This window comes from Phoenix dactylifera, unplaced genomic scaffold, assembly GCF_009389715.1.
Source record: "Phoenix dactylifera cultivar Barhee BC4 unplaced genomic scaffold, palm_55x_up_171113_PBpolish2nd_filt_p 000884F, whole genome shotgun sequence".
Classification (NCBI taxonomy): Eukaryota; Viridiplantae; Streptophyta; class Magnoliopsida; order Arecales; family Arecaceae; genus Phoenix; species Phoenix dactylifera.
Window position 1 is genome coordinate 23,444 of NW_024068247.1, and position 27,310 is coordinate 50,753.

Below are 27,310 nucleotides of genomic sequence, written 5' to 3' on the forward strand. Positions count from 1 at the left end.
TAGCTATCATTGTTGACAATTTAGCTGACACTGATCAAAGTACAAAGAATCATTACTTGTGCTAAAATTTCTGGCCTGCGGTGGGTGAAGTGTAAACACAACCTCAGGCATTGCTTTTTACAATAGCAGAGATGTCAGTCATAAATTCTTCAGCAAGACCAGTATTAAGGTTTTATAAGCTTCATAAGCTGGTTGGCTTGATATGTCTATCTTGTGATCCTATTTGATTTCAAACCATGTTGGTATGATGTTTACGACATGTCTGATTTGAAATGATAAGCATATAAGCTTGAGTATCTCATAGAGAGTATTCGAACTGCTATTCTGTGTAGACTTTATAGTTTGTTACTCTCCAATTTCATTTAGCTAACTCAATTAGTCAGCAGCAAGTCAAATAACTAAATAATTAGAATAACAAATTAAGTAATTACTATAAGCTGTATAAAAGGGTGGGGGTGGTGGAGTAAAAACTATTTTGAGTTCTTTAAATTTTGAAGTCTGAATAGCCGAAGCATTACTGGGTAAGAGATGGGAAACAGCAGCAGTTTTGAAGCATGTTTATCTTTTACTAATTTTTTGGAATCTTTTCAAAGAATAAACTTTCAACCATCATCTCAGCAACTCCAATTGACTGTATCACAATTCACAAAGTTGATGGCAAGTTATCCTTTTACTAAGGACAGCATCAGAACAATCCAAGAGATCACAAGAGAATGTCCAACAAATAGGTTAGACAAACCAAAACCAGAAGACTGACGTAAGAACCAAAGAATGTCCCAGTATTGCAACTGTACTTGATGTGCAGATAGACAATAAGCCCAAATGTAGGCTTCAGATTTCAAAAGTTAAAGTGAACTCTATAGCGAAAGTCAGCTAAATCATCCAAACTATATACAACCTCATCCAGTAGTAACATCACACATGGACAGGAGGCACTCTTAGTCATACAATAATATCAAAAACTATTCTTTCAGTGAAAACAAGGACACTTTGTGGGTCAGATTGCAGTTGGTTTTGCATAATGGCATAACGAAGTCAGCATAATCTGGAGTTCATTGAGAATTTTTAACATATATATTGCATTTGAATTGTCTGATCCAAATATGCAAGATAGTCAATGATAAAATGACAAAAAAAAAAAGAAGAGATTTCTATGTAAATCCTCACCATATTTATACAGAGCTAGAAATACAATTATGATACCATATGCAAGTAGATTTGGCATCACGGCACCACATAAGCTGAGGCAGCAGTGCAGGGGATATGCTACACCATCTCTTAAACATTTCATGGTTCTTCATTAAAGAAAAGGCAGGAAGACACCACAAGAGGCCAATGATAAACAATGGACACCATAACTTTTTACAAGGGAGCATGCAGCGGATGCAATCACACTGAAAGAAAATTATCTTAGTACTTGAACAACAAGAGTTTCAACTTCCACATGCCATGCACTCTTCTCTATTATCCAAGGAGCAAACAACCTGTGCCATTTTGTCTTCTAGATCATCATCCACTGGCTTGGGTTTCTGAATCATACAGCAATACAAACAATGAAATTATCACCCAGAAGAAAAGAGTGACCGTGGTAAAAAGGAACAATTTGAAACTTGAACATGAAAAGCCCAGAACTTTACCTTGAGCATGGAGGTATCCACAGTGAACTTGATCGCATCAGCAGCAGCCCGTGTACGCAAATAATACATCCCAGTTTTTAGACCCTTCCATCAAAAAGTTCAAAAAGTTCAAAAAGTTACAACTGAGACTCCATAAAACATTTTCTGATCTAAAAATTAATTATATTCTTCAAATATTAAAGGTGCAAGATAATTAATGAAAAATAGAAAGTTTACACACCTACCTTTGACCAAGCATAGAAATGTAAGGAAGTCAGTTTCCCAAAGTTGGGTTGATCCATGTGGATATTCAGGCTCTGGCTCTGATCAATGTAGCATCCACGATCAAGGGCCATGTCAACTAGTGTTCTTTGCTTGATCTCCCACACAGTTCTAATGTAGCAACATTAACATTAATTAATAGAAAAAATATCTTAGATATTGAGAGAGTTATTTGGTGCAAAGTATATTACTTGTAAATTGCCTTCAGATGATCTGGAATTTCTGGAATCCTGAGGACTGAGCCATCCTCATAAATTATTTTGTTTTTAAGGGCAGGTGACCACAGACCCATTTCAGTCAAGTCATGCAGGAGATGTTTGTTCACTACAACAAATTCTCCACTGAAAAATGAAGTGTTATCATGGCAGGATTTCATATTATCTCAAAATGCCAGCGCTGATCATGAAAATAAAATAAAAAAAAGGGCATACCTTAGAACTCTTCGACTGTAGATGTTGGATGTGTATGGCTCAAAACACTCATTGTTGCCAAGAATTTGGCTAGTTGAAGCAGTGGGCATAGGAGCAACAAGAAGGGAGTTTCTCACTCCATTCTTGGAAATCATGTCTCTTAGCATAGGCCAATCCCATCGGTCAGATGGAGTAACATTCCACATGTCAGGTTGAAGAATTCCCTACACATCAGCATAAACAGCAAGCTTATGAATATAGTATGGGGTTTGTATTTAGAAATGTCCTTAACTAACATTTGTATAACATCAGTAGGTATATAGAATGATTTCAGTTTAAAAATTACTTAACATACTGAGATTCTTTTTTAGATTCTTAACCAAAAGACTATATCGACATGCACTTTATCTACTCAACAACTGATGAAAGCAAACATAAATGCATGCATGTGCAGACATGATAAACATATGAAAATGCAAAGATATGCATGTGCCCATGTCACCGTGTCTTGCACAAGCTTAACTGGAAATCAGTGGCTGAAAGCAAATGTACAACATATAAATAAATATGTGATTGAACAAAAACCTTGTTCATTGGACTTCCTTGATAAGTTTCGTAAGGGCCTTCTTTTGCAGCAAGCTCTGAAGAAGCTTTCAAAGCATGGTAATATATTGTCTCAAATATGTCCTTGTTCAGCTGCTGAGCCTGTAGTAACAATTAATTTAGTCACAAAATAAGGTCACCATTTAAAAAACAAAAAAAAATAGGGAAGCGCTTAAATCTCCACAATCACCTCAGGTGAATCAAAAGGCATTCCAAGTAAGATGAACGTATCTGCCAAACCCTGAACCCCTATGCCTATTGGCCTATGTCGTAGATTTGATATCCGTGCAGATTCAACTGGGTAATAGTTAATATCAATTATTTTGTCCAGATTGGCTGTAACTATTGCAGTAACCTGTGATGACAAGCACATTAAATCATTCAAGCATAGTCATGGATAAACCATTGTCTCAAGCATGCCTTTCATGGACGCAAGCAATCAAAACTCACCTCAGTAAGCTTGTCAAAGTCAAAATATCTATTCCTTGATCCACTGCTGCCAACAAGTTTTGATGGATGCGACTCTATAGAAACCCCCTACAAAGGTATTATTAAATTTTTTTTTTAGAATGCAGTATGATCGTGAAAATCAATGCTACTTTTTTCACTGAAACCATGAGGAAAGATCCAGAGAACAAACCTTCTCCCTAACAAAACGAGGTAGAGCAATGGATGCCAGATTGCACACTGCAGTTTCAGTAGGACTTGTGAACTCAATAATCTCGGTGCATAAGTTTGAAGACTTGATGGTACCCAAATTTTGTTGATTACTTTTTCTATTACATGTGTCCTACAGAATAACACCAAGGTCAAATGCACTACCCAGGAAACAAATTGTTGTTATAGAGTATCAGACTTATTTTCATTGAATACCTTGAAAAGCATGTATGGTGTCCCAGTTTCTATCTGGGACTTCAGGACTTCAAACCAGAGGTTCTGTGCTGCAACAACCTTCTTGGCCTTGCCCTGGAGCTCATAAAGCAGGAAGAAGTGATTAGTGATTTTAATCTAACTTTATATTTAAATCTAAGATTTGGAAGACCAAGTACCTCACTCTCGTACTTTGCGTACAGCTTTTCAAATTCATCACCCCAACAATCAGCCAATCCTGGAGCTTCATTAGGGCAAAATAAGGACCATTGTCCATTACTTTGGACCCTTTTCATGAACAAATCAGGAATCCAGAGGGCATAAAACAGATCTCGAGCTCTGTGCTCTTCCTACAAGAAATAATAGAAATTAAGTCACAGTTCACAGGTGGAAATTCCAGGTTATCCTTTATGGAGCCACATCACACATGCATGATAAGAGCTGGTTTACTGCATCGTGTAACTCTAAGCGGCAATAGTATATTTTTGCGAGAGATGTCATTCATTTAATAAGATATCAAACTTGAATAGTTTATGACAAGCATCGAAGTTTTCAAATAAGTTGATGTCTGGAGAGTATGTCAATGAGGTACTAAACTCTGAACAAGTTTAATCATATGGATGTAATAAAATTTTTGGTTCATGGAATGAATTACAACATGTGTATTGGAACACAGTTATCTTCACCGTGACTTCTCAAGATGCATTTATGTTACAGAAGATTCAATTAGAAGAATGTAATATTACCAAATCAATAACCTTTCTGACAAATATAACAAGGGAAGAAATAAAGAACATTAAAAAGCAAAAATATCTTAAAAGAATATCAATATTTTTATTGTCTAATACAGTTCAAGCAAAGACATCATGCATCACTATGTAGTTATTCATCATATTATGGGGATCTTCGTATTCTTTGCAAAATGAGATTTAACAAATAAGTTTGATGCATTCAAACTTGACTATGAAGATGGAGACAAATATGAGATAGGGATACAACATGTATAAGACAAATCTTGAAGCACAGAGAGAGAGAGAGGATGATACAGCAAGGATACAACAGTACATCATTATATTCTTTTGAGAAGAACATATGTGGACATATGTAAGACACATCCATAAAGCATATGAACATAATCTATTCTTCATAGGATAACATCAATATCATCCATATCCATCGATAACATGAAAACTCATATTCTAAAATTAGCTATACATCTCATTCATCTTTAAAAGGCTAACACTCATCAGGAAACAAGAACAAAGAATGAAAAGAAAAGAAAAGAAACCTGCCCTCTCATACCTGTACATATCAAGTAGTATCTTGGATCTACCCAGAAAATATGCAAATCCTTTTTGTATTTGTTTTAGTATCAGGATTCTTATATATTTGACACATATCCTAGTAGTATCTAACAAGCATCCTTATCCAAAGCGTACTAGATACATCAAGGGCGTGCATCTTGAACTATTCATGTACCCAAGCTCATGAAAAATTATGTTTGGGTGTGCTGAACAAGAAACAAGAGGAAAAATCCAAGTTAACTTGCTAGTTAGCTAACTGGTTAGGTGAAGCATTTGGATTTGATTCGGACTAAACTAACAACCCAAATACAATGGAAAAATACTATTCAAATCCCTCCAATGACACTGAGTTATTTTCTACCCAGAAAAACCCTGATTTCATCAATAGTGTTAATATTTTGAAACAGAACACGAGAATTGAAGCACAGTACTATTTTTTCAGAAAGATGAAAATTCTCAATTACTACCATCCACTAATTTAGAACAGATCTAAAGGGAAAAGAGGAACCTATGCAAGTTTTCATGTGTAGGAAACACATAAAATTCCTTCATGAATAAAGATACTACATAAAGCCATGAGTTAAAGAGTATCAGCCACATTTCATCTTCCATCCACGATCTCATGTAATGAATAAGTATCAAAATAATGTTAAAATAGAAGGAAGAAAGATTAACTGAATTCCAAAAAAAAAAAAAATACAGTAAAAAGTTGTGTGAACAAACAGTGGTACTTGAGAAGTTATGAACAATACCTTTCCATGATTCTTTCTAAGATCAAGGAATTCAAAAATATCAGCATGCCAAGGCTCCAAATACACCGCAAATGCACCTAGGCGTGAAATGAAGTTCAGCAATCTAAAATCATACCAAACTACGAGCTAAGTGAAAGTCATTTACTGACTAGTAACCAAATTACCTTTTCTCTTGCCACCCCCTTGATCAACATAACGAGCAGTATCATTAAAAACCCTCAACATTGGAACAATGCCATTAGATGTCCCATTTGTCCCACGGATATAACTACCAGTTGCACGAATATTGTGAGCAGATATGCCAATTCCTCCAGCAGATTTGCTTATAACAGCACATTCCTTTAAAGTATCATATATTCCCTCAATGCTATCATCTTTCATGCAAACCAAGAAGCAGCTGCTTAACTGAAAATTTTCATCAAGATATATAAATAAACAGATTACAGCAAGCTTTAATTTGTGAAAATATGAGTTTAGCTTATAATACTTGAGGCCTAGGAGTCCCTGAATTAAACAAGGTAGGTGATGCATGAGTGAACCACCGCTGAGACATCAAATGATATGTTCTGATTGCAGAGTCAATATCATCCTTGTGGATTCCAACAGCAACTCTCATCAGCATGTGCTGCGGCCTTTCTACTACTTTTCCAGAAACTTTTAAGAGATAGGACCTCTCGAGAGTTTTAAATCCAAAGTAGTCATAATCGAAATCTCGGTCATAAATTATCTCACTGTCCAAACGAGCAGCATTCTGAAATTGATACAATTACAAGAAATTACTCCAACTTATATCATAGATTTTTACAATAGCTAATAGAAATGTAACTGGCAAGCATTTGGATGATTAATAATCACATGTAACATTTTGCAGTAGAGTACATTTTGATCATACTGTAGGTCAAGTTCATGCTTTTGCCATTATTCCATGCTTTGAAATCCGTACTCTTAGATGGTAGTGTAGCTATGGCCGCTCTTATTCCCACGGCAAGACCTTTACCACTGCAGGGTCATCTTCCAGTTACTATTACCCACTGGCGGGGGTCGTAAAGCCAAGTTACTTTTACCCACTGGCGAGGGTCATATGCCTAGTTACTGTTACCCATTGGCGGGGGTCATACATAGCAATCTGAGAGTTCTTAAAACTTATTGCTCAGACACACAGAGATAGAGAGAGAGAGAGAAAGTGGAAAACTCTCTGTTTGAATAACTTGATAACTGCTGGAATCATCAAAAACTCTAGGCACTCAACCATATGTAATCAAATATAATACGAGAAATGTCTAAAATCTAATTCATACAAAATCATCAATTAATTAAAGAAACCAAGACATGCTAAGCCAGAATCATGAATGACAATTATGCCATCACACAGGATTATTACAACTGAATATTAGAGCATAGACAGTGCAGCTATAAAGGTGGCACATCTTAATTGCAACATAACGATAACTGTTCCAACCACCAACAAGCTTTAAACCTTTGGCTTTAAGAATGTAGCTTAATAAAACAAAATAATGGCACTGGGTAAAGACTATCAGTTGGATTATTACAGGATACGAAAATCAATAAAAAAAATGATAAATTTCATTGAGGTCAAAGCTAGATCACCTTCATGATGATCTCATAAACATCATCAGCAATCAAAGAGGCCTCCTGCCCAGATCTCTCATTGATGTGATTGTACATCATCTTGACCCTGAAACCACATTTATCATCAACAAAACCCCAAATCCAAGAAATTTTGGAAACAAAACAAACCAAAATTAAACAGCCAAAAAAGGGATAGACCATTACGTCTCTGAGAACGACTTCTTCGTGTTCTTGTGAAGATTCGAGACTGCAATCCTAGCGGCAAGCTGGAAGAAAGGGGAAAAAAAAGAAGCAACCTTGGCAATCGGAACAAAGAGATAAAACAGTAATACATCCCACATCATTGGATAGATGGGAGAAAAAGGAATACCGAGGCGTAGTCGGGGTGGCTAGCAGTCATGGCGGCAGCGGTCTCGGCGGCGAGCTCGTCAAGTTGGCTGGTGGTGACGCCCTTGTAGACCCCGGCGCATACCTTCTGGGCCACAAGCACGGGATCGCAGTGCTCCGGGCTCAGGCCGTAGCTCAGCTTCTTAAGCCTCGCTGTGATCTTGTCGAAGTGGACGGCCTCCCGCCGCCCGTCCCTCTTCACCACATACATCTCGAATCCTCCGGCGATAGAAGACTTGGAGGGGTTTTGGATTAGGCTTTCTCCTCGGTGGGGAATTCCGTCGAACAGATAGACGATAAGGAAATAGGGGAGAGCAAGCGATGGTATCGGGAGGGGAGAGCGTAGAATAGAAGGGGGGTTTAAATGGAGTTGACGGGAAGATTTAAAATTAGGGTCTGGTTTGGCGGACCGCGGGCTTCTTCTGGGAGAAGCTTCTGAAATTTTGGCGCCCAGGCGCGTTTGAGAATCCTCCCTCCATTTGTAAGTAACGTGCGCTCGACGGAGGAGAAAAATATTAAATAAAAAATTACGTATACGCTCCTGTATAGATCCTAAATAATTGTTGAGTCCATTATATACCAGTTTCATATAGATGTGGCAAATGATTTGCAGTCTTTAATGCACTACTGTGTCTGAGAAACATTATTTACAGATCCCTGGTTAGGTCAAGATTATTTTTAGGTTTACCGCCGGGTGTTGCACATAGATACGGCATTTGATTGTCCTTACATGCAAATATGTTAAAAAGAAACTTAACGTTAGGTCCTTGTGTAATTAGTGGATTAGTTGAGTTCCACTATTTACTAGTATGCTGCCATGTGTGCATGATATTTGCTGAAGTAAACTGGCCTATATGTTCTTGGGTAAATTTTAAAGTATTCCCTTGAAAAATAATTACTTTTGTTATGTTAAATATACTATTTTAAGTAAACTATATTTTGAGGGTATACAAAAGAATATCCTTGTCTTCTTAGAGTGATGACCATCTCTTGATTCCTAGGGCACCATCACATTTGCCTAACAACAATGAGGTTGGATCCTCTTTGGTTCATATGTTAATGCTGGTTTTCCAATCATGGCTATTCATAATTAGAACAATAGACATGATTATGTTTGTAGGGCTCATCCGATCGCAGCTGTTATCATCATGGGTGGTTATAATTGGAAAACCGATCCTTCCAATTCATGCATGAATAGGTGAGAATTTTGACTGTACTGTAATCTATTCGACCGACATTGCTACAAAAGATGAAAACCTTGGTAATGTCATCTTCACATTCTTGCCATCTTCAAATGGTGACATAATAACAAAGAAATGAACTTTGGGGGTGGTGCGATTGATTAGGGCTTTTTTTTAAAACTGAAACTGCAAACTGAAAACTTTCCAGATCTAGTTAATGTGATTCATTAAACACAGTTGCAACAATGAAAGATTTGAAAGAGGTGATTATGAGAAATTACTTCTATTGCTACCGCCCATCTCTCTCTCTCTTTAGCAGAATACTGATACTGCTGCTATCACCATGGTTGCTCTGAGTATCATCTATCACCATTCACTGCTGCTCTAAACATCAAGGTATTCTTCCAATATAGCATGCATAGTTATTCTTGCAGTCCTTTTTTTTTGGACTTTCACTGAGAACTAGATGGAGGAAAGCGTCTTCACAAACAGCACCAGATAGCCAATGGGGGGACTCCTGGATTCATTGTTTCCTCAAAATTTTGAGTAAATTGTTTTGCTTAACGTCCTAAGCTCAAATCATTTTGTTAAAATTCAGAATCATTAGTATAAACTTTGGGAATATAAAATTGTTATCCGCCGATCAGTACACACAGGAATAAAGCATCAGATGTCATTCGGCATATGAGAACTGAAATTCAGAGAACTGTTCTTCAATACTTTGGCTATACGATGAAAAAATTTCAAATCCCCCCCCGATGCAAAAGCAAAATAATAGCGTATAATGTCATGGGTGCAACACGAACAGCCACTCATCTCAGACAAAGACCAGCAAGTCAGCAACTTGCAAATTTGAGATATCCCGCATCCTTGAGGCAAAGGATATCATCAAAGGACAAGAAGAGACCAACAAATGGAATTCCTTAGCATCCACAGACAACCTATTTCATGTACTTTAATTTTGGATAAAAGAGGAGGTAAAAAATATGGATAACATCGGACATCCTACTACAACAGTGCTTTACAGAAAGAATATGCCACAATTCAGAGAATCCACAGATCAAAGTATAACATAAACAGCAAAATAGAAAAAGAAAACGAAAAAAAAGAAGCAGCCAGCTAGGGCTTTCAAATTCCTTCACTTCTTCAACTGAACTAAACATCAACACATACATGCCCTACTGCAAGAACAAATGAAGCTTGTTACACCTAAAAGACCAGTTCAAGTGCAGAAGCCCTCCTGCCTTTTCTTTCTTTCCCTTCATTTTTTTTTCCCCTTTTCTTCCTTTTAAAGGATCCGAGCATCTGATAGTATCCCAGCTTTTCACAGTATAAATAGGTGTATGACTGACTAACGTGCATCCTTTTGTAATGGCACTCCACCTTCAGTGGCGGAAGAACTGGTTGCCATAACGTCCGGTAAGATATCCCAGTTCCTGCTTGTCCTACCCAAGCTCGAATCCCTCACCTCGCTTCTACTAACCGGAGCTTGTGTGTCTGGATCTATCACAAGTTCGGACTCTGAGAGAACACTGTGGATCCCATTGCTGTTTCTGCCACCCATCTCCTCATCTACCTCTTCATAATTACGACGCTGGGAGATCTTCAATAGATCCCCACCTAACTCAAGATCATCTTCGACTTTTGCACGCGGGCCACCAGCTGGTTCATCTTCTACCTCCCTAGCACGGCTGATTGTGGGAGGTCTTGCAACTTCCTCCTGTACATAGGCTCGAAAGTTGTTTCTAGATGGTTTGATCTTTGTGCAGAAAACTTCTAAGAAGTTATTCAGACAACCCAGGTTATAGACATTGGACCTGTTGTCTGCTCTGTATCGGAAATTCTCATAGGTTGTCTGCAGAACAGAAAACTGGTTAATGTACATTTTAAGCTGAGAAAAAGCACAATGCAATGCAGATGGAAAAGGCAAAATGCATCCGCTGTACAAGAGCATGATTGTTTACAATGCAAAAATTATGTGAAGTCGTCCAAGATGCAATATGAAAAACGTGTATTGTTAAAACCAACATTACAAATTTTTGCGATTCTTGCGTCAATTGATCTGTTTTCCTTTCTTAAAATAATTTCAATAAAAGAAACTCTAAGTTAACAGAGATATACCTCAACATATTTTATGGTCCTAATGGTTTTATGTGCCACCTTATCATAATTCTACTTAAACTTTCTACCAATGCTAATATTTTAATGGTGCATCATATTGTCTGCATATCATAATCAAAACTCAAGTATCTATACTTATCAAACAAACTGCAGAGATACTAGAAAACTAATAAATAAATAAATAACATGCAATGAACCCAAGCAAGCAGGAAGAAAGGGATTCACCTGGTTAGTACCAATAAGGTATAAATGAAATCCAGTGAGACCACCAACAAACCACAGGGAAATGAAGCAATAGATCATCAGTATCAGGGACGCAGGAGACTTTTTGATTGCCTTCCATACTGTAGGATAATCGTTATCCATAAGAAACTTGATGTACAGTGCAGACATTGCAAACACATAGATGCAGAGAAGAGTTGAGGAAGAAACGAAAAAGAAAAAGTATCGATAATTGCGCTGCACAAAGATAACCCACAAGATTAGCAGACTTATAAATAAGAACTTGATAGATTTGATTATATGTAAAGTTATACACCACTACAAAGCATGAGAAGAAAATAAGACAAAATAAGGACAGAAAAGTTGCTTAAGTGCAAGAATCATGAAGGAGATAAATACAATTATACACGAGCAAATTAGAAATCAAAAGATAATAATGGAAGAAATATATTACGAAACCCTAGAATCAAGATTCCAACCGATACTAGGACCGTGCAGGGGGCAACTAGGCCTCTTTATTTTTTTCAGATTTTGAACTGAAGTTGGCAAAGGATGTGTGCCGACTTCAATTCAAAATCCAAAAATTGGAAAAAAAAAAAAAAACCCACTCTCCCCTATTCCAACATGAAGAGCAGGATAAGGAGGGGGACGGTAGCACTAAAAAGAGAGTTTTTTTTTTTTTTTTTTTTTTTTTGTGGGTGTGGGGAGTATAGGAAGGGAGGGAGAGAAAAGGAAAGGGAGGGAGAGAAAGAGGAAGAAGGAGAAAAAGAGGGCTCAAAAGCCCTCATCTTCAGAGGTGGGGGGCTCAAAACCCTAACCCTAACCCTGTGTGTCAAGGAGAGAGGGAGAGGGGGGGTGGGGGTGAGGACCCATACCTTTGACGCCTCTCACCATCAAGGTCCAAGCACAGGGGGAGGCAAAGTTCTCGAGCTCGAGGGAGAAATGATAATGCGAAAAGCTAGGTGGAGGCTAGGAACAATCGAAACATAGAAGGATTATATCGAACTGAATTAATTGTTTGAATCATGCCGACAGCCGACTGGTCCAGTTTAGTATGCCCCAAACCGGCCGGTTTGACATAGTTTTGCATTCCTTGCCCAAAATGGTCATGTACATAATAAATCAGGTCATATAATTCTCAAGAGGTACAAAATTAGGTGATAATTTCCATAAGACATCAGACATAGCACCATATCAATATCAATTATGGACGCTATGCATAAAGCACATAGGGAAATGTCAAAATTGCAGCACTAGCACATCTCAAAAACAAAGGACCAAGTTGATAAGAGGCAGGGTAAAGCTGACTAAAGCTGACAACAGGCTTTAAAAGGTAAAGCAGGATAAGATTGAACAAAAGGAACTGAAAGGCCTCAATGGATCATATAAAACCATATAACCCAAGTGGAGGGCTTGGAAGCTCAATGGAGATGCACAATAGTGCAGTCTGCAGAAGAAGATAACATTCCTCAGATAACGAAGATGGCACCTAATCACTTCTTTATCTAAAACAAAAATTATACCTTCTACTTTTATGAAGTCAACAACTGCAATTTTCTGTTTCCTGGCATGTTTCCATAGGTCCACTGAATTCACAAAAATATAAACTGTAGATTGACCAACATCTCAGGGACCATAGAGTTCAAGGAGAGTAGCGACAAAGGATGCTGGATGGCGATCAAACACATGAATGGACACAGCTTTTACATACATGTCTATGTCCATGGCATGAACACAAAACTCGTGTAGTTAATGTCCGATATGCCTCATTTGGTAAGAACAATGTTTTACAAATCAAAAACAACTTATGCCGCTCAAGTTCAATGGAGTTTGGTATCATGCATATTACAATTGTGTTAAGAAATCAGAAGAAAAATTCATCAAGATTTATAAATTCAAAATCAGAAGAACACAAAGATACAGGGGAAAGATCTTTTGTATATCATGAGAAGGAACCAACATTTTTAGCTTAGCAGGACTAAAATAAACATTCTTAGAAATCATCTATGTTTATCTTTATATTTATTCAATTTAGGATTTTGTTTCGAATATGCGGAATCATTTTCTTTGAATTGACTTTCTAGTACATAACTACCATGAAAGTAAATAAATACTGGGGCTCAATGAATTGCATATGTGCTCTAGGACTCAATTTGGGAGATCTTCTAGAAAAATTAGGAAATATCAGCAAAATAATATAATTGATTTTAAGCCCATAAATAAATGAAAAAAATATTTGGATAATTAACTAATATGATGGATAGAACCATAATTCTTCAAACAAATTACCGGTAACATATTTAATATAGCCTCGCATACTTTTTTATATATTTGAGCATAAGCTTAAAATGGGATCAAGAAAGTGCTTGAGTGTAAGCTGACATGAATAAAAGTTTTATGAGAATATATGAAAATGCTGCTAGTAACACTGAGGGAAGCAACTATGTACCCAAAAGCTGACAAATTGTTGACCCCGGGCCTGATGGTTGTGGTTACGATTATCATTTTGTGTTTTTATTACAGTAATCATACATATTGCAATATTAAAACAGCATTAATGCATATATCAAAACCCAGCATAATGCAATAATTTCTAGGATATGCTTTGAGAAAAACACCCTTAAAAGTTAAATAACTGTTGAAGTGGAATCTTATAATCTACAAAGTGTGTAACTACAACACGTATCATGCATTTTTGGTAATAATACTAATTGTCCATCTAACTAACTAAACAAAATACAAGTTCAAAACAACTGCAAACATATTTTGTAAAAGAAAAATGTTCCATTAGGTGTTAAAGGTAAGCAATCAACTTGATCAATATGATGGACTTGTACCACATGCTTACCATATTTTTGCTTGTTTCAATGGCCAAAGAAGTAAAGCAAGTGTTTTGTACATTTTCATGATAAAAAGGTGAATACATCAAGTCATGCAACGTACCTGTCCAATGCATTGTCCCACCCAGGGGCAGTGATGATCAAAGCGTTCCACACAATTATTGCATATGGAGCAGTGAGAACAACGTGGAGGGCGATAAACCATACAGGTATCGCAATATTTTACTTTCACAGCCTTTCCATGAACCATTACTTCTTTAATGCGGGGAAATTGTAGACTGGGTGTATGCCTCCCACCAACCTCAGAAGTATCATAAGAGAATTCCTCTTCTGGAGGGTGTGAAGCACGTGGTACAATACCGGGATCTCGAGCTGAAGTCACCAGCAGCAGTAACAAAATCTAGACGAGAATTTGGCAAAATTTCACAATATGATTTTGTGTATGTGTGGGTTTTACCACAAAAGTTCAAGATTAATATTACGTGTGCAATAATATGGAGGAATGTTCCCATTATCAATGTTTGAGTTTGAAAAAGACACAATGCTAGTTCTAGTAAAAGGCATACTATTTCTGATACTCTATCTAAAAAAATATATTTTATGATGGAAATTGTTGCTAAAATTCTTAAAAAGCTCCAGTAAGGCATGCATATATGTGTCAAAAGATGAAAAGCTATTAAAAAAGAAAAATCTATAAAGATTTAATGAAATTGTCTCATGATCAAGAAGATTCACCAATCAAACGTAATGCATACAAGAACTAGCTGAGGATCAAATGATACCGACCATAAAATAAATTTTCAAACTCAGAATAACTATTGAGTATGCAAATGAGACAATAAATGAAGGCCACAAGCTATTATTGATAGTGAAATGAAGGAATTTTGATAATAAACCATACAAAGAGAAATCTTTTTGTGTTACTCGAGAAATGAATTGTTGAGGTTACAGGACTGCAAAATGCACTTCAACAATTCAAATGCTTCACAGACAAAAAAAAAATAGATTCACAATTGGGGATTTTGCATTAAAAAACCACTTAATCATTGATTTTGCAAGAAAAGATTGATTATCTTTCTTTGCAAAATGATAAATATTTAGGCATCCCCAGACTATTTTGTCCATGGTTCTAAGTAGGTGCAAGACAGTAGTCAAAATAAATGTGCATCAGATACTTAAAATACATGTATCAGGTGTTTAGTAATTGGGTTTCAGAAACTCAGTCGATTCGTATAAAAGTGTATTGCTCTGCAAAAAATATTAATCCAACCTTTTATTGCAACTGAATAATAAGTGGATTTTTTATGCCAAATTCACTTCATAATTAGATTTAACTACGTGATTCTCTTACTTTTCGATTAGTGTTAAAAAAGAAGATAAGGGAGACAATGCTGTTAACCTGAAATTTAAAGATGCTGCTCATATTTCATGTTTAGCTGCAATGCAAGAACACCTTGGCCTAGGCAGAAGCTGCATATTTTATGAGTGTACATGTACTCAGGTAAGAGTTTTATTGATCTCTCAACAAGAAAGAATTACGAACCATAACCAAAACCAATATACAACAAGGGGCATCCCATCAGTTTGGTAAATTAGTACAATCTAACTCATTAAATGGAAAAGAAAAAGAAAAACTAATGGTCTGCTCACTTTGTAATGAGAAAAACACAAACATCATGTTCAACAAAGATAAGACGATTATTTGTTTATTTTATTAATACTGGTTAGCATTCAGGCATTATAAGGCAACTGGCTATGAAGCTTCGCATGAAAAGCAATGCCTTAAAGTTCTGGGTTTCAAATGGGCAAAGAGTACTAACGTGGATTGTAAAGGCTATTGCAACCACCAAGACCGCATATCCTGCATTATAGGGATGAAACTTGTGGAGAAGATGTCTCCCAACAAAGACACAGAAGATAACAACGGGAACAACGATGAGCGAAATAGTGATAAACAGAGACCTAGCATCAGGACCAAATATCAGCCTTCCCCTGAAGATGAATACCTGCAGAAGAAAAACATACAAGTTAAACATCTGTTAATTAAGGATGAAAAGGTCACCATAACTCTTTCCACGGGTCATAAGCTGCTATTAAATCTTTTACATCATTAGCTACTCTATAATATACTAATGTGTTTCAAATATCATTTCCAAACGAATGCATGACATTTTGAAATCATAATATGAGGGGAACAAGTGATATATCAAGTGGTGACTTCAAAATAGCAACCAATCATATTTCATGCTCAACCCTCTGGCATGCTAAAATCATGACAACCACCAAAGAACAGCATTGCACCAAAAGTTCAAGACATGATAGAAAAGCAATTAGGCAGACATTGCTAGATGTTATAGTGTTACATGTGGCAGAGCATGAAAGGCCAAGATAATCACAATAACATGTCAGGTAGAAAAATGACAAAAGATAGAAAGCAGTTTTAAGGTTAAAGCTCTTCCATATAACAAGCACCACTTAGATGAAACAGCTTTACTGAATAAAAGGATTAAAAGTCACAGATATGACCCATGACCAACTTTCAGAAAAAAAGGAGCCAGTTAAGTGTGTCATATGTTAGATCTTCAAAGGAAAAAATACACAGAAATTCGTCCATTTGTGGTTCCAATATAAAAGTAAACATTTATAAGATAAATGAAGCAATTTGAAACACATCGACAAGATAATTTTTCAGAGCTCAACTCATAATTGTGACCACAGATGCAATAAAAATTATAAGAAAGTAATGCACTTCAAGATAATTCAAAAGCTAAGTATATACAAATACAAAGGACTCACATCCTGCAGACTGAGAAACCATGCTAAAGCAGATGCGATACCATGTCCCCATGTGAAGAAGGGGGAGGGGTGAAAAATTGTTAGTAATATGAGGTTCATAACATGAACAGTAGAGGTGGTTGGACAGATGGAACTGGATCAGATTACAGATCACAAGTTCTTTCTTTTTCAATATCTTTTTCTAACAAAACAGGGAAAAAGCTATAAGAAGAATTAAATTGCAAATGATCAATGAGTAAGAAACCATTGGACACAATAAGTTCTCTAGAGACCATTTTTTAATTAATTATTCAATATAGTTTATTCCTAAAAAATCATTCAATATAGTTATATGGCATTATTTAAGTTTATAAGGTAAATGTTAATCAATGTCTTCTCAATTATTGAATTTTTTTCAATTATTCCCAATATTGAATGGTTCTTTAAATTATTCTTGATAACCAAACTAATTGGTAACTATTTAATTATTCACAATTTATTCATGGATTTTATCATTTATTCATTAATGTTGGTGCCCCCTTATAAATGAATAAATAAATAAATAAAATCATCTCCATGCTGTATTAAGGAACTCAAGCATAGAGCCCATGGCATGTACTTGCAATTTATGCTCAACCTTATATAAACAATGAGACAGTATGCAAGTGGCAAGCTCTTGAATCATATATGGCATGTCTAAAATGTAATATATACACAGCAGACAATTATTTACAAAAAAGGAAGACCTCAAGTTAATGTGAGTCATACATTTACCACAAGAAAGATGGATTGATCCCAAGGAACATCATAGATCCCTTGTAGAAAAGGGAAAGCAAACAAATGTACTAACATGCAGGGGTGGAACTAGGATTCAATTTTAGAGGGGGCCAAGTTTTTGTGGAAAAAAATGTCATTATTGATACAATTGACTAAAAGGATTGAGTCTTTTGTATTTGATTTCCCTATACAATGCTACTAGCATTTTAATAATTTCAGCAATATCATATGTTAAAAGAAAAATACCATTCTTGTGCAAATAACATCAACAACCCACATAATATTTTCTTATTAAAGTATTCCATAAATCAGAATATCCAAATAAGGACTAAAATGCACGTACCATCTATTACAAAATAAAAACTTTATAGGCTGATTGAGAACTATAAAAATGAAAAAAATGGTCTCATATTCTTATGATATCAAACAAGACGGGTTTCTTCTCTACATAGGAGGGGAGACTAGCCTGGCAATAAGGGCAACAAGGAAAATGGAAAAAGAGGTGCAAATTTGGGAGAAAAAATTGCTACCAAGGTAAACTATGAAAGCCACTTCATATTTAAATTTCTTTCAAGCAGATTTTTATGGAAAACAATGTCCAAGTGATATTGGAACTCACTATGGGAAATTATTTTCTTTTTCAAAGCAAATCTTTTGAAATTTTAGGGTGTTTCAAGAGAGCATGGTCAGTCTTGTGCAGGTTGAGAAGCACATGGGGGGCCAATGGATATCTTTTGAAATTTTAGGGGGGCACGTGTTAAAGAATGGAGGGGCCAAGCAATACGATAAGAAAAATTTACAAGAAATTTCTGGAGGCCACGTGTTATAGAATGGAGAGGCCAAGCAATACGATGAGAAAAAAATACTAGAAATTTCTGCCCTTGCCGCCCCCCCCCCCCCCCCCCCCCCTCCTCCCTCCCTTCCTTCAAAAAAAAAAAAAGGCACCAAGCTGCCAACATGGCTCTGCCCCTGCTAACATGGCACAACTATGACAAATGCCTAGATGAGAGATAACCAAGACCTTGATTTAAAAGATGAGTTAAGATAATGCTTGCAGGCAAGATCATAAGAGTTTCCCAAATAACAAAAAGCACCAAAAATGACAGATACATATAAATTGCGAACAAGACTACTGACAGAATTCGGAAGCAAGTGAGATAGAATGATATGTAGAAAAACATCATGGAGCATAATCAGCATCTATACATGTGGCATGGTGACCCACTGGGAGTTGAAGGCACAGTCCAACCTAAGAAGAAAGCTTTCAGACAACAGTATGATATGATAACGACAAATGTCATGACTATAAATGGTTTACACTGAATGGCATTGGAAGCAATACAGATCATAGACTCAAATAAACCAATCGGAAAGATCATGATATATACATTTTCATCTAGTCTTAGATTGATTAATATCTGAAAGATATTGCGAAATGAACTCTTTCAGTAAGCTGAACTACAAATCAATTTGAGCCACCTAAAAAGTTACTATTAAGAGGAACTCTCATAACTCAAGTAAAAGCCTACAGTCTGGGATGTAATTCAGACTAAATTGTAACTTCTAGCCCAAGAACAAAAACAAATTATAAACCCACAAAAAATTTAGAGGTTAAAAGAAAAAACTACAACAATTACAGCCTCCGAATACAATTTTAGCTCTATGATGGATCCTGATGAAGCTACAAATCTACTTCAATATCTCAAGAACTCCTAATCCTATCTCTTTGGGTGTCTGATAGAGAACTAGAGAGAAAAAAATCTCTCTAATTATTGAATTAAACAAGTACCATCTTTGGCTCTAGTTTAGATTGAAATGCAGAAGATGATATCTACAAACCAAAAGATACCATCTCTCTGTTAATTTGAAGTAGAATTTGGTGTAGGCATCTTGTCTTCATCATCACTCTAGAACATGCAGTATGGCAGCACCATAATGTTGCTGTTCCTATGCCCTTTTAAGACAACTAGCAATATGGGCACATGCATTGCATGTGTAAAAGGAACTAATAAAAATGAAAATACAGTTATAAGTTATTGAATTATATTTAAAATATAAACATATATAAAATAAAAATAAATCCAAAAGACAAAGTTAATAAACAAAAAAACTAAGGCACACACAATGCATGTCTCGAGAAACTACTGAAGAAAGGACACATTTTACTCCCTTGAATTATTGAAAAAATAGAAAAATTGAATGCACAAAAAATATAAAAATAAAAAAATGGAATAATATTTTGAAAATGGATATTCAATTTCATAGTACTTACAAAACTTTTGCACGTGAAGGGTGGACGTGAAAGAAGGGGAGAGAGAGCGAAAGAGGGGGACAGGTTGGGGAAGGAGGAAGAGAGAGAAAAGAGAAGCAGGTTGGGAGAATTTTTTTCTACAGGAATTCAGATGGGAAGTGAGAGAGATAGAGAGAGATAAAGCGCAATGGCTTTTTTGTTTAGGATTCCTACTAATTTGGGTTTCTTGTGTGACAAAAGTTAAGACATTTGGTCGAGTTATTTTTTTAAGACTCCAACTAATGTATGTCCCCAATCTGAAAACAAAACTTGATCATAATAAAGAATTTGAATACAAATTTTGATTTCAAAGTGCGTGTGCATGAAAGAAATATTAATTGAACCTACATCATTTTTTTTTCTCAATAAATACTAAGCATATTTTAGTCACTGAATTTGATAGATGGAATATTATATACAGCATATTCCTCCATCTTATAATATAGTATATAAAAAGCTTTACATAAAAATTTGCTATCCTTTAAATTTTCTTCAATAAAATCATAAGCAGTTGTCTGGACATTGTTGACTATGTCAATAATGAATTCAACATAGGCCTTGGCAAGTATCACTGCAATTTCTAGTTTTCAGTTTTTCAAAACTAAAACAAGAAATCGAGATAAAAAACCTATTTGGTAGAGTAATTTTCTCTTTTTTGTTTTTAGAAAACTCTTGCCTGGTATTTTAAAAAATGTGAAAGCTATTAAAAGTGGCTTCACTTTTTTTTTAAAAAAAGAGAAACATGTTTTGTTTGACCCCAACCACCATCATTACCACCACCTCCATCATAACTGCCCCCATCATTGCCACTGCCACCAAAACTACTGCTTATAGAATTTATGTTTATATTTTTAAAAACAATCATCCATTGCAAACATATTTTATAAATTTAGGAAAAACAAAAGCACCATTTCAGTTTTCAGTTTTAAAAAAGAGAAAACTGGCAGCAATTCCACTGGCAATGAGCCTCTTTCCCCACTTTTTTTTATGTCCAAAAATTGGCACATAGTGGGAAAATTAGGGAAAGTCACCAAACCTTTTACTATTTGGCATGAATTTCGAATATGTTGTAGGGTGGACAACACCCTACAATATAGTTATTTTTTAACATATATTTTTTTATGAATTATTTTTGTTATTTTTGGATTAGATTAATAATAAATAAAATAAACGAAATTTGAGGATGACAAATTGTACCATGTGCATTTACAGTATGCGCATAACCATGGCACTCCAACATCACGTACCACTGAAATAAAACTAAACCACTAAAAATACAAAAAAAAAGAGAGAGAGAAATAGGCTTATCGACAAAGAAACACAAAAAATAGGAAAAAAATAAAAATATAGAAATTCGGACATATGGGAATTCTGATACAGTACCAGGACACAACCTCGTACTAGTGTGCCAGTATGGGATGGACTGATACCGTACCAGTCCGACTGAAAACCAGTCCCACACCAGATACCGGATTTTAAAACCTTGGTATATTGCTTATCCTTTGAATCAATTAAATATTGATTCAAGTTTGCAAATACTTGAAATCAATCTTGAACTAATCTATGATTCAAGCTTGAACTAATCTATGATTCAAGCTAGAATCAATTTGATTTCAGCTCATTTTAGGATTATCTGGTTGGTCAATTAGACTTGTTTTCAGCTCAGTTTGAAATCAATATTGAATTGAGCTTGAAATAATGGTAAACAAATCAAGCACGATCTCAAAATTCCGGATCAAAATTAATTTCAAACCAAGATTGATCAAACCCAAGCTCGATCATGCTTGGCTCTGTTACGCCCCTAATTGGTAACTGAGCAAGGCTAAAAAGGCCTACAATATTTCTCTTTTCATATCTATTAGAATAAGCAAAAACTAAAGGTCTTGTTGCTTTTCTTCTTAAGAAAGCACTTTTAGTATCACATTGTTTGCAGCAGACATTCTGTTTCCTTTTTTTAAGCTCGAAAGGCACAGAAAGGGTTTCTCAAGAACAAGTACATTTGCACTAATCAACCTTTTAGCCATTACTACCTTTACACTGATCAACCTTCTAGCCATTACGTTGCATATAACATCTTACAGCAAAATCAATATGTACCATAGACATAGATAACCAAGATTAGTTATCTAAGACAAAAATAAAAAAAAGGGTTTTTTGCATGGATACCCTTCTAAATATAGGATTTTGCGTGAATACCCTTCCAAAATTGATATTTGCATGCATACCCTCATAAAACTCTGTTATTGTACAAATACCCTTAATATAACGGTTGTTCTAACGGTGTTAAAAAAAATCATATTTATGTTAATTAAAAATAAAGTTAAAATTTGACATCGCGTTATTAGCCTCACCCTTCTCACACCCCCCACCTCCCCCCCCCCCCCCCCCCGGCAGCGCCTAGCTTCCCACCCCCCCCCACGACCCCCCCAACGCCTGGCTTCCCCCCCGCCCCAACCCTGCACCACCGCGGCGCCCGGCTTCCCCCCCCCCCGCCCCCGCCCCCGCCCCCGGCATATCGGGATCGCGATCGCGATCGCGATGGCGAGGGCCATGGGGAGCGAGATCAAGATCCCGCAGGCCATGGGGAGCGAGGTCGGCCCGAGAACGCGATGCAGCTCGCTTGCGATCTCCTTCCTCCCTGTTCTCCTTCCTCATTGGCTGGCATTTCTCATCCCTTTAGAGAATAATAAGGCCATGGGAGCAAGCTAACAAGCTCCTAAGAAACCCATATCTCCTTCCTGTCTGCCTTGAAAACCCACCATAAATTCACTTAAAAACGACCAATAGTACCACCACCCACACACAAAAAAAAGAAGTGACTCTCTTGCTTGTTATCACAAAGCAAACTCATTTCTCTGAGCTTTTGCAGGATTTTAGGTGGCTTTGTGCAGCCTTTATCCTGATTTTGTTTCTCTTTTTCTGTTTCCATTACCACCAACTCGATCCGTGCTGTTAAAGCCACCTACTTAGCATCATTTCTGGTCCTTAGACAAGCCACCTTCTTTCCAACTCAAACCAGCAGTCCTCTCTCTCTCTCCCTCTCTCTCTCTCTCTCTCTCTCTTCTGGGTCCAAGAGATTCTGAAGCAGAGCACAGCTATGTGGAGCTCCTGTCTTCTTCTTCTTCTGGCACAAGAACAGCTGTCTTCTGAAGCCGGGCACCGCGGGGGGGGGGGGGGTGTGGAGGGGGGCGGAGGGAAGAGTAAGGCACTGTTGGGGAAGCCGAAGCAGGGGGGGTTGGAGGTGGGGAGGGAAGAGTAAGGATAATAACGTCATTTTAAATTTGTATTTTATTTTTAATTAATATAAATGTGATTTTTTTTAACATCGTTAGAACAACAATTATATTAGGGATATTTGTACAATAACAGAGTTTTACAAGGGTATACATGCAAATATCAATTTTGAAAGGATATTCATGCAAAATTCGATATTTAGAAGGGTATCCATGCAAAAAACCCTAAAAAAATACTAAATAGAACCTAGCTTAAAGTCAAAAGATCTGTAGCTCAGTAACTCCATCGATATCAGATCTGTTTTTAAACTTAAAAAATCCCAAAAGAGTCATCCCATCAAGAAACTTTGCTAGCATTATAGTAAACATAATAGTCAAGCCATTCTCCAGCTATTTGAGATTGGAAGTAGGAATTTATCTTCATCAACAATTTTAATAATGATCTATGTCCTTTATACTAAAAGCTTCCTGAAATAATCAAAATTCTGAACTAACCTACAAATCTCAAGGTAAACCCTTCTAAAGCCCTAGCTGTTAGAACTCAGAAGATTGGAAAACAAAACTGAAAAATAATTCAATCCTGAATTCCAAAAATGTAAAGAAACTTACGAATAATCGAAAGAAATAGTAATTTTCAATACTAAAAGACTAGTGTAGAGCTCAATTTACTAAAGAAAGGACCAAAGTTAGCAACAAAAATCCATTGTACATCAAAAGAGGCTGAGAACATTCCTTGCTTCAGTGATTAAAAAATTTAAGAAATGAATTAGACAATTAAAATGTTATCTCAACTTGTTAAAAAAATCATATACATCTTAAAAATGATCCCATAGGTGTGAATGAAGGATGATCCTAGACAGTGAAAAGATGTTTCCTGAGTAATGTAACATCTTCACATCCTTTATACAATATGAATAGAAGACCCAAAGGACAGACCCATAATGAATTGAAACAATGATAATGATGGGGGAGATGGGATTTGGGAATATCAAACTGTTATAAAGTACCAAAAAACTTCAAGTTCCCTACAAATTGACCCTCATAAAAGGTCCAGGCCAAGTATTTAGGTGAAAAGGCAGATGCACGAAGCTAAGATTGCAAAACTCATTAAACTTTAATAGATATTGTAGTATACCAATTTACTTTTAAATTCCACAGCAATATCTTCAGAATTTTGAGGAAAGGGAGACTATGTAGGTGCAGAAAAACAGTTAACATTTTCTTTTATGCACTTTCCTTGCATCTCTATCTAAAACATCATATGGAGAAAACCAAGAGGTGGCAAAGGGAAGGTCTCTTTATCATTGTTTGAAAATTGAAAGAACAAATCTTGGTACAGCTGCCTTTAGGTGGTGAGCTATAGACTAAGCAACAACTTGAATACTGCCCGGCCTTTGTGCATGGTGGTCCACTTCGATCCCAATCTAGGAACTTGGGAAGCTGCCCTGCCTAAAATTAATGAAAACAGCATGTACTGATGTTGTTGGGCTGCCAGATCACCTAAAGTGGGACTGTCTAGGAGCCTCGGCAGCTTCCTCAAAGAACAATGCATAAAACCATATGAGAAGATACAAGGGTTATATATCAACAAGACGCCTTAGGACAGTAGGTTTTGACATTTTTAACAATACCATTACTCATTAAGAAAACACATTTATAGGATGGATGTAGCAGATACCAGAAATTAATGACACAAATGCGAGAGTCAGATTCAAACACATGTCCGAGCATCTAAGTCGGCAACCAGAAAAAAGAGATGCTGGGATATTTCAAAAGAAGAAATAATTTCAACCAATTTAATCAAATGTTGCATAAGCATATTAAATTATATTGTTAAAAATATTAAAAGATATTATTTGTTGAGGTCTTTTGGTATCCATGTTTTTGACCAAAGTCCCAAATTAGCTTAACGATTTCAGAAATAATAAGTTTTGTTCTGGAAAAATAACAAAAACTTGCCTTCTCTAACACATATCATAGTGAAGTCAAAGTCATTGTTGGAAGAATCCAACCCCACCAATTCACAAACCGCTGCTAAAGCATTTGATGAGTATCCAAATTCCAAATATCTCACATTTAGCTGATTCTTCAGCTATGTATCCAGCATGGACTATGAGAACCATGCAAGTATCCAGGGAACACAGGATATCCTAGGACTGGATGAGTACACTGTAGGAACTAGGAAGCTTAAGAGAAGCAACTACAAAATGATAAACTAATGGAGAGCCAACGTTGATTAGTAAACAATGTAGAACATAGACTTTAGAAGCCTGATAAGAAGGCTGTTACAGATGCAGGATTGGAAAGGGGGAAAAATGAATGGAAGTAGCATAGGCAGGATTAGGAGCACATTATTCCGAAGAACAAAACTTGTGATAGGAACTTGCGGCACTGTCGGAAACATAAATCCAATGGCAAATAAGTTTGGATAAGATGCCATCTGTAGCTGAATACACATGCTTGACTGACTTCAACAGAAACTCAAACCAGTATAAAGTTACTCCATTTATTACAAGCAAAGCAAGGTCAAATCATTTGTTACACAAGAATCAAATCAAACGGCCAACAACCCCGGATACAACTATTAGTCAAGCTAACACTAAGCATTTAAATTTCACGAACGCTCAAACTAAACAACCATAATATTTTACACATCCTACTCCTATATCATGGCATCGAGCAAATTATATTCTCAGTACCGACAAGAATCGATTTTTCATTGACCCTTTCGAGCAGTGAAATCCACCAAAATCACAAAATCTAGCAAAACCCAATTCAATTACCAATGAAACGACAACAACCCCGACCAAAGTCCAGCATATTCCAGCACAATCCCACCACCCAATACCCAAATCCCCCCAAAACCCCAAATCAACCAGTACTCGCCAAATTAACCAAAACCCCTCTAAATCGACACAAAAACAATCCAAACACTGAATAATACGCCGAAAACAACACGAAAAAGAGGGGGAGAAAGGCCGTATCTTACATTGTTTCCCTTCCAAACTTGATAGACTCGCTTTGCCATGAAGAACCAAACCCGCTGCGACTACGCCGGAAGGGAATCGAAGACATCGAACTCGCTCATCCTCCTCGAGCCCTCAAAATCGACGAGAAAAGCAGCAGGTAAAAAGATTACAGGTTGGATTTTGGAGCGCTTTTCGGTCTTCCCTTCTGAAATAAGCAGAGAAAGAAATGATTTTTCCCCCCTTTTCTTCCCTCCCCCTCCTCTCTTTCTTTATTTTCCGGGCTTCGATTTTCGATCGAAGGCTGTTGAAAGCTGAGGTAGGGTGAGGTGTAAAACAGGGACTTTTCAGAAGAAAAAAGAAGGCAGTATTCTCTCTCTCTCTCTCTGTTTTTATTTCTCTCTCTTGCCCACGTTCAAGGGGAGGCCGGGAGGGGTTTAAGTGGGGCTATGCCTCCCTGTTACGCAAGGGGGGATACAACGAAAAAAGGGAGACTTTTAATGAGGTGGGACCGAGTGACTGTTTTGGCCAGACAGGGGTTGTATAGTTCATACAAAAGAAGGCTTTTTCTTCCTTCGACGAATCCACCGTTGGATCACATAATGGACACTTTGAGATCTGCGACGATGAGTCTATCGGCATGCTTTGAGAGCTGTGCGGGTCTCGATCCAGCGGTCGAAATATCAATATTTCTTTCGCGCGAAGGACACAACCCGAACCCAATGGGCAAAGGTAATAATTTATTGATTTTTTTTTTTCATGAATACCCCCTAAATATTAAATTTTGTGTAAATACTCTCCCCAAATTAATATTTACATATATATTCCATACAACACTTATTTTATTATTCTAATTTTTTAACCATATTTTTTATATGTTCTCATACACGTTAAAAATTAACAATTTTATATTTAAATAACTAAAATACTCTTAATAGATGTTATATAAAAAATATATTTATAAAAAAAGTACGGTGAAAAATAAAAAATAATTTTAATTTTTTATTTTTAATTAAAAAATATAATTTTTATTAATGGTGTTAGCAAAATCGTTATATTAAAAAATATTTGTATATAAATAGTATTTTATG

At 36.4% G+C, this 27,310-nt stretch overlaps 2 protein-coding genes across 2 annotated transcripts; both read right to left on the reverse strand.

The window, feature by feature from the left end:
* Positions 1 to 1,059: 1,059 nt before the first annotated feature.
* Positions 1,060 to 8,334, reverse strand: LOC120107510 (ribonucleoside-diphosphate reductase large subunit-like). Its single transcript, XM_039120802.1, has 17 exons — positions 7,798 to 8,334; positions 7,632 to 7,693; positions 7,446 to 7,533; positions 6,325 to 6,588; positions 6,002 to 6,242; positions 5,838 to 5,914; positions 3,961 to 4,131; positions 3,785 to 3,877; positions 3,552 to 3,701; positions 3,362 to 3,448; positions 3,102 to 3,266; positions 2,894 to 3,013; positions 2,330 to 2,532; positions 2,090 to 2,239; positions 1,862 to 2,009; positions 1,638 to 1,721; positions 1,060 to 1,529 (listed from the first exon to the last, which is right to left on the reverse strand). Exons 1-17 carry the CDS (start codon positions 8,023 to 8,025, stop codon positions 1,434 to 1,436), a joined length of 2,427 nt encoding a protein of 808 aa, XP_038976730.1. The 5' UTR covers positions 8,026 to 8,334; the 3' UTR covers positions 1,060 to 1,433.
* Positions 8,335 to 9,954: 1,620 nt separating this feature from the next.
* On the reverse strand, positions 9,955 to 26,650 carry LOC120107513 (protein S-acyltransferase 8-like). The gene is made up of 5 exons (XM_039120806.1): positions 26,243 to 26,650; positions 15,999 to 16,184; positions 14,282 to 14,578; positions 11,342 to 11,575; positions 9,955 to 10,850 (listed from the first exon to the last, which is right to left on the reverse strand). The coding sequence occupies exons 1-5, from the start codon at positions 26,279 to 26,281 to the stop codon at positions 10,347 to 10,349; spliced, it is 1,260 nt and encodes a 419-aa protein (XP_038976734.1). The 5' UTR covers positions 26,282 to 26,650; the 3' UTR covers positions 9,955 to 10,346.
* Positions 26,651 to 27,310: the final 660 nt, after the last annotated feature.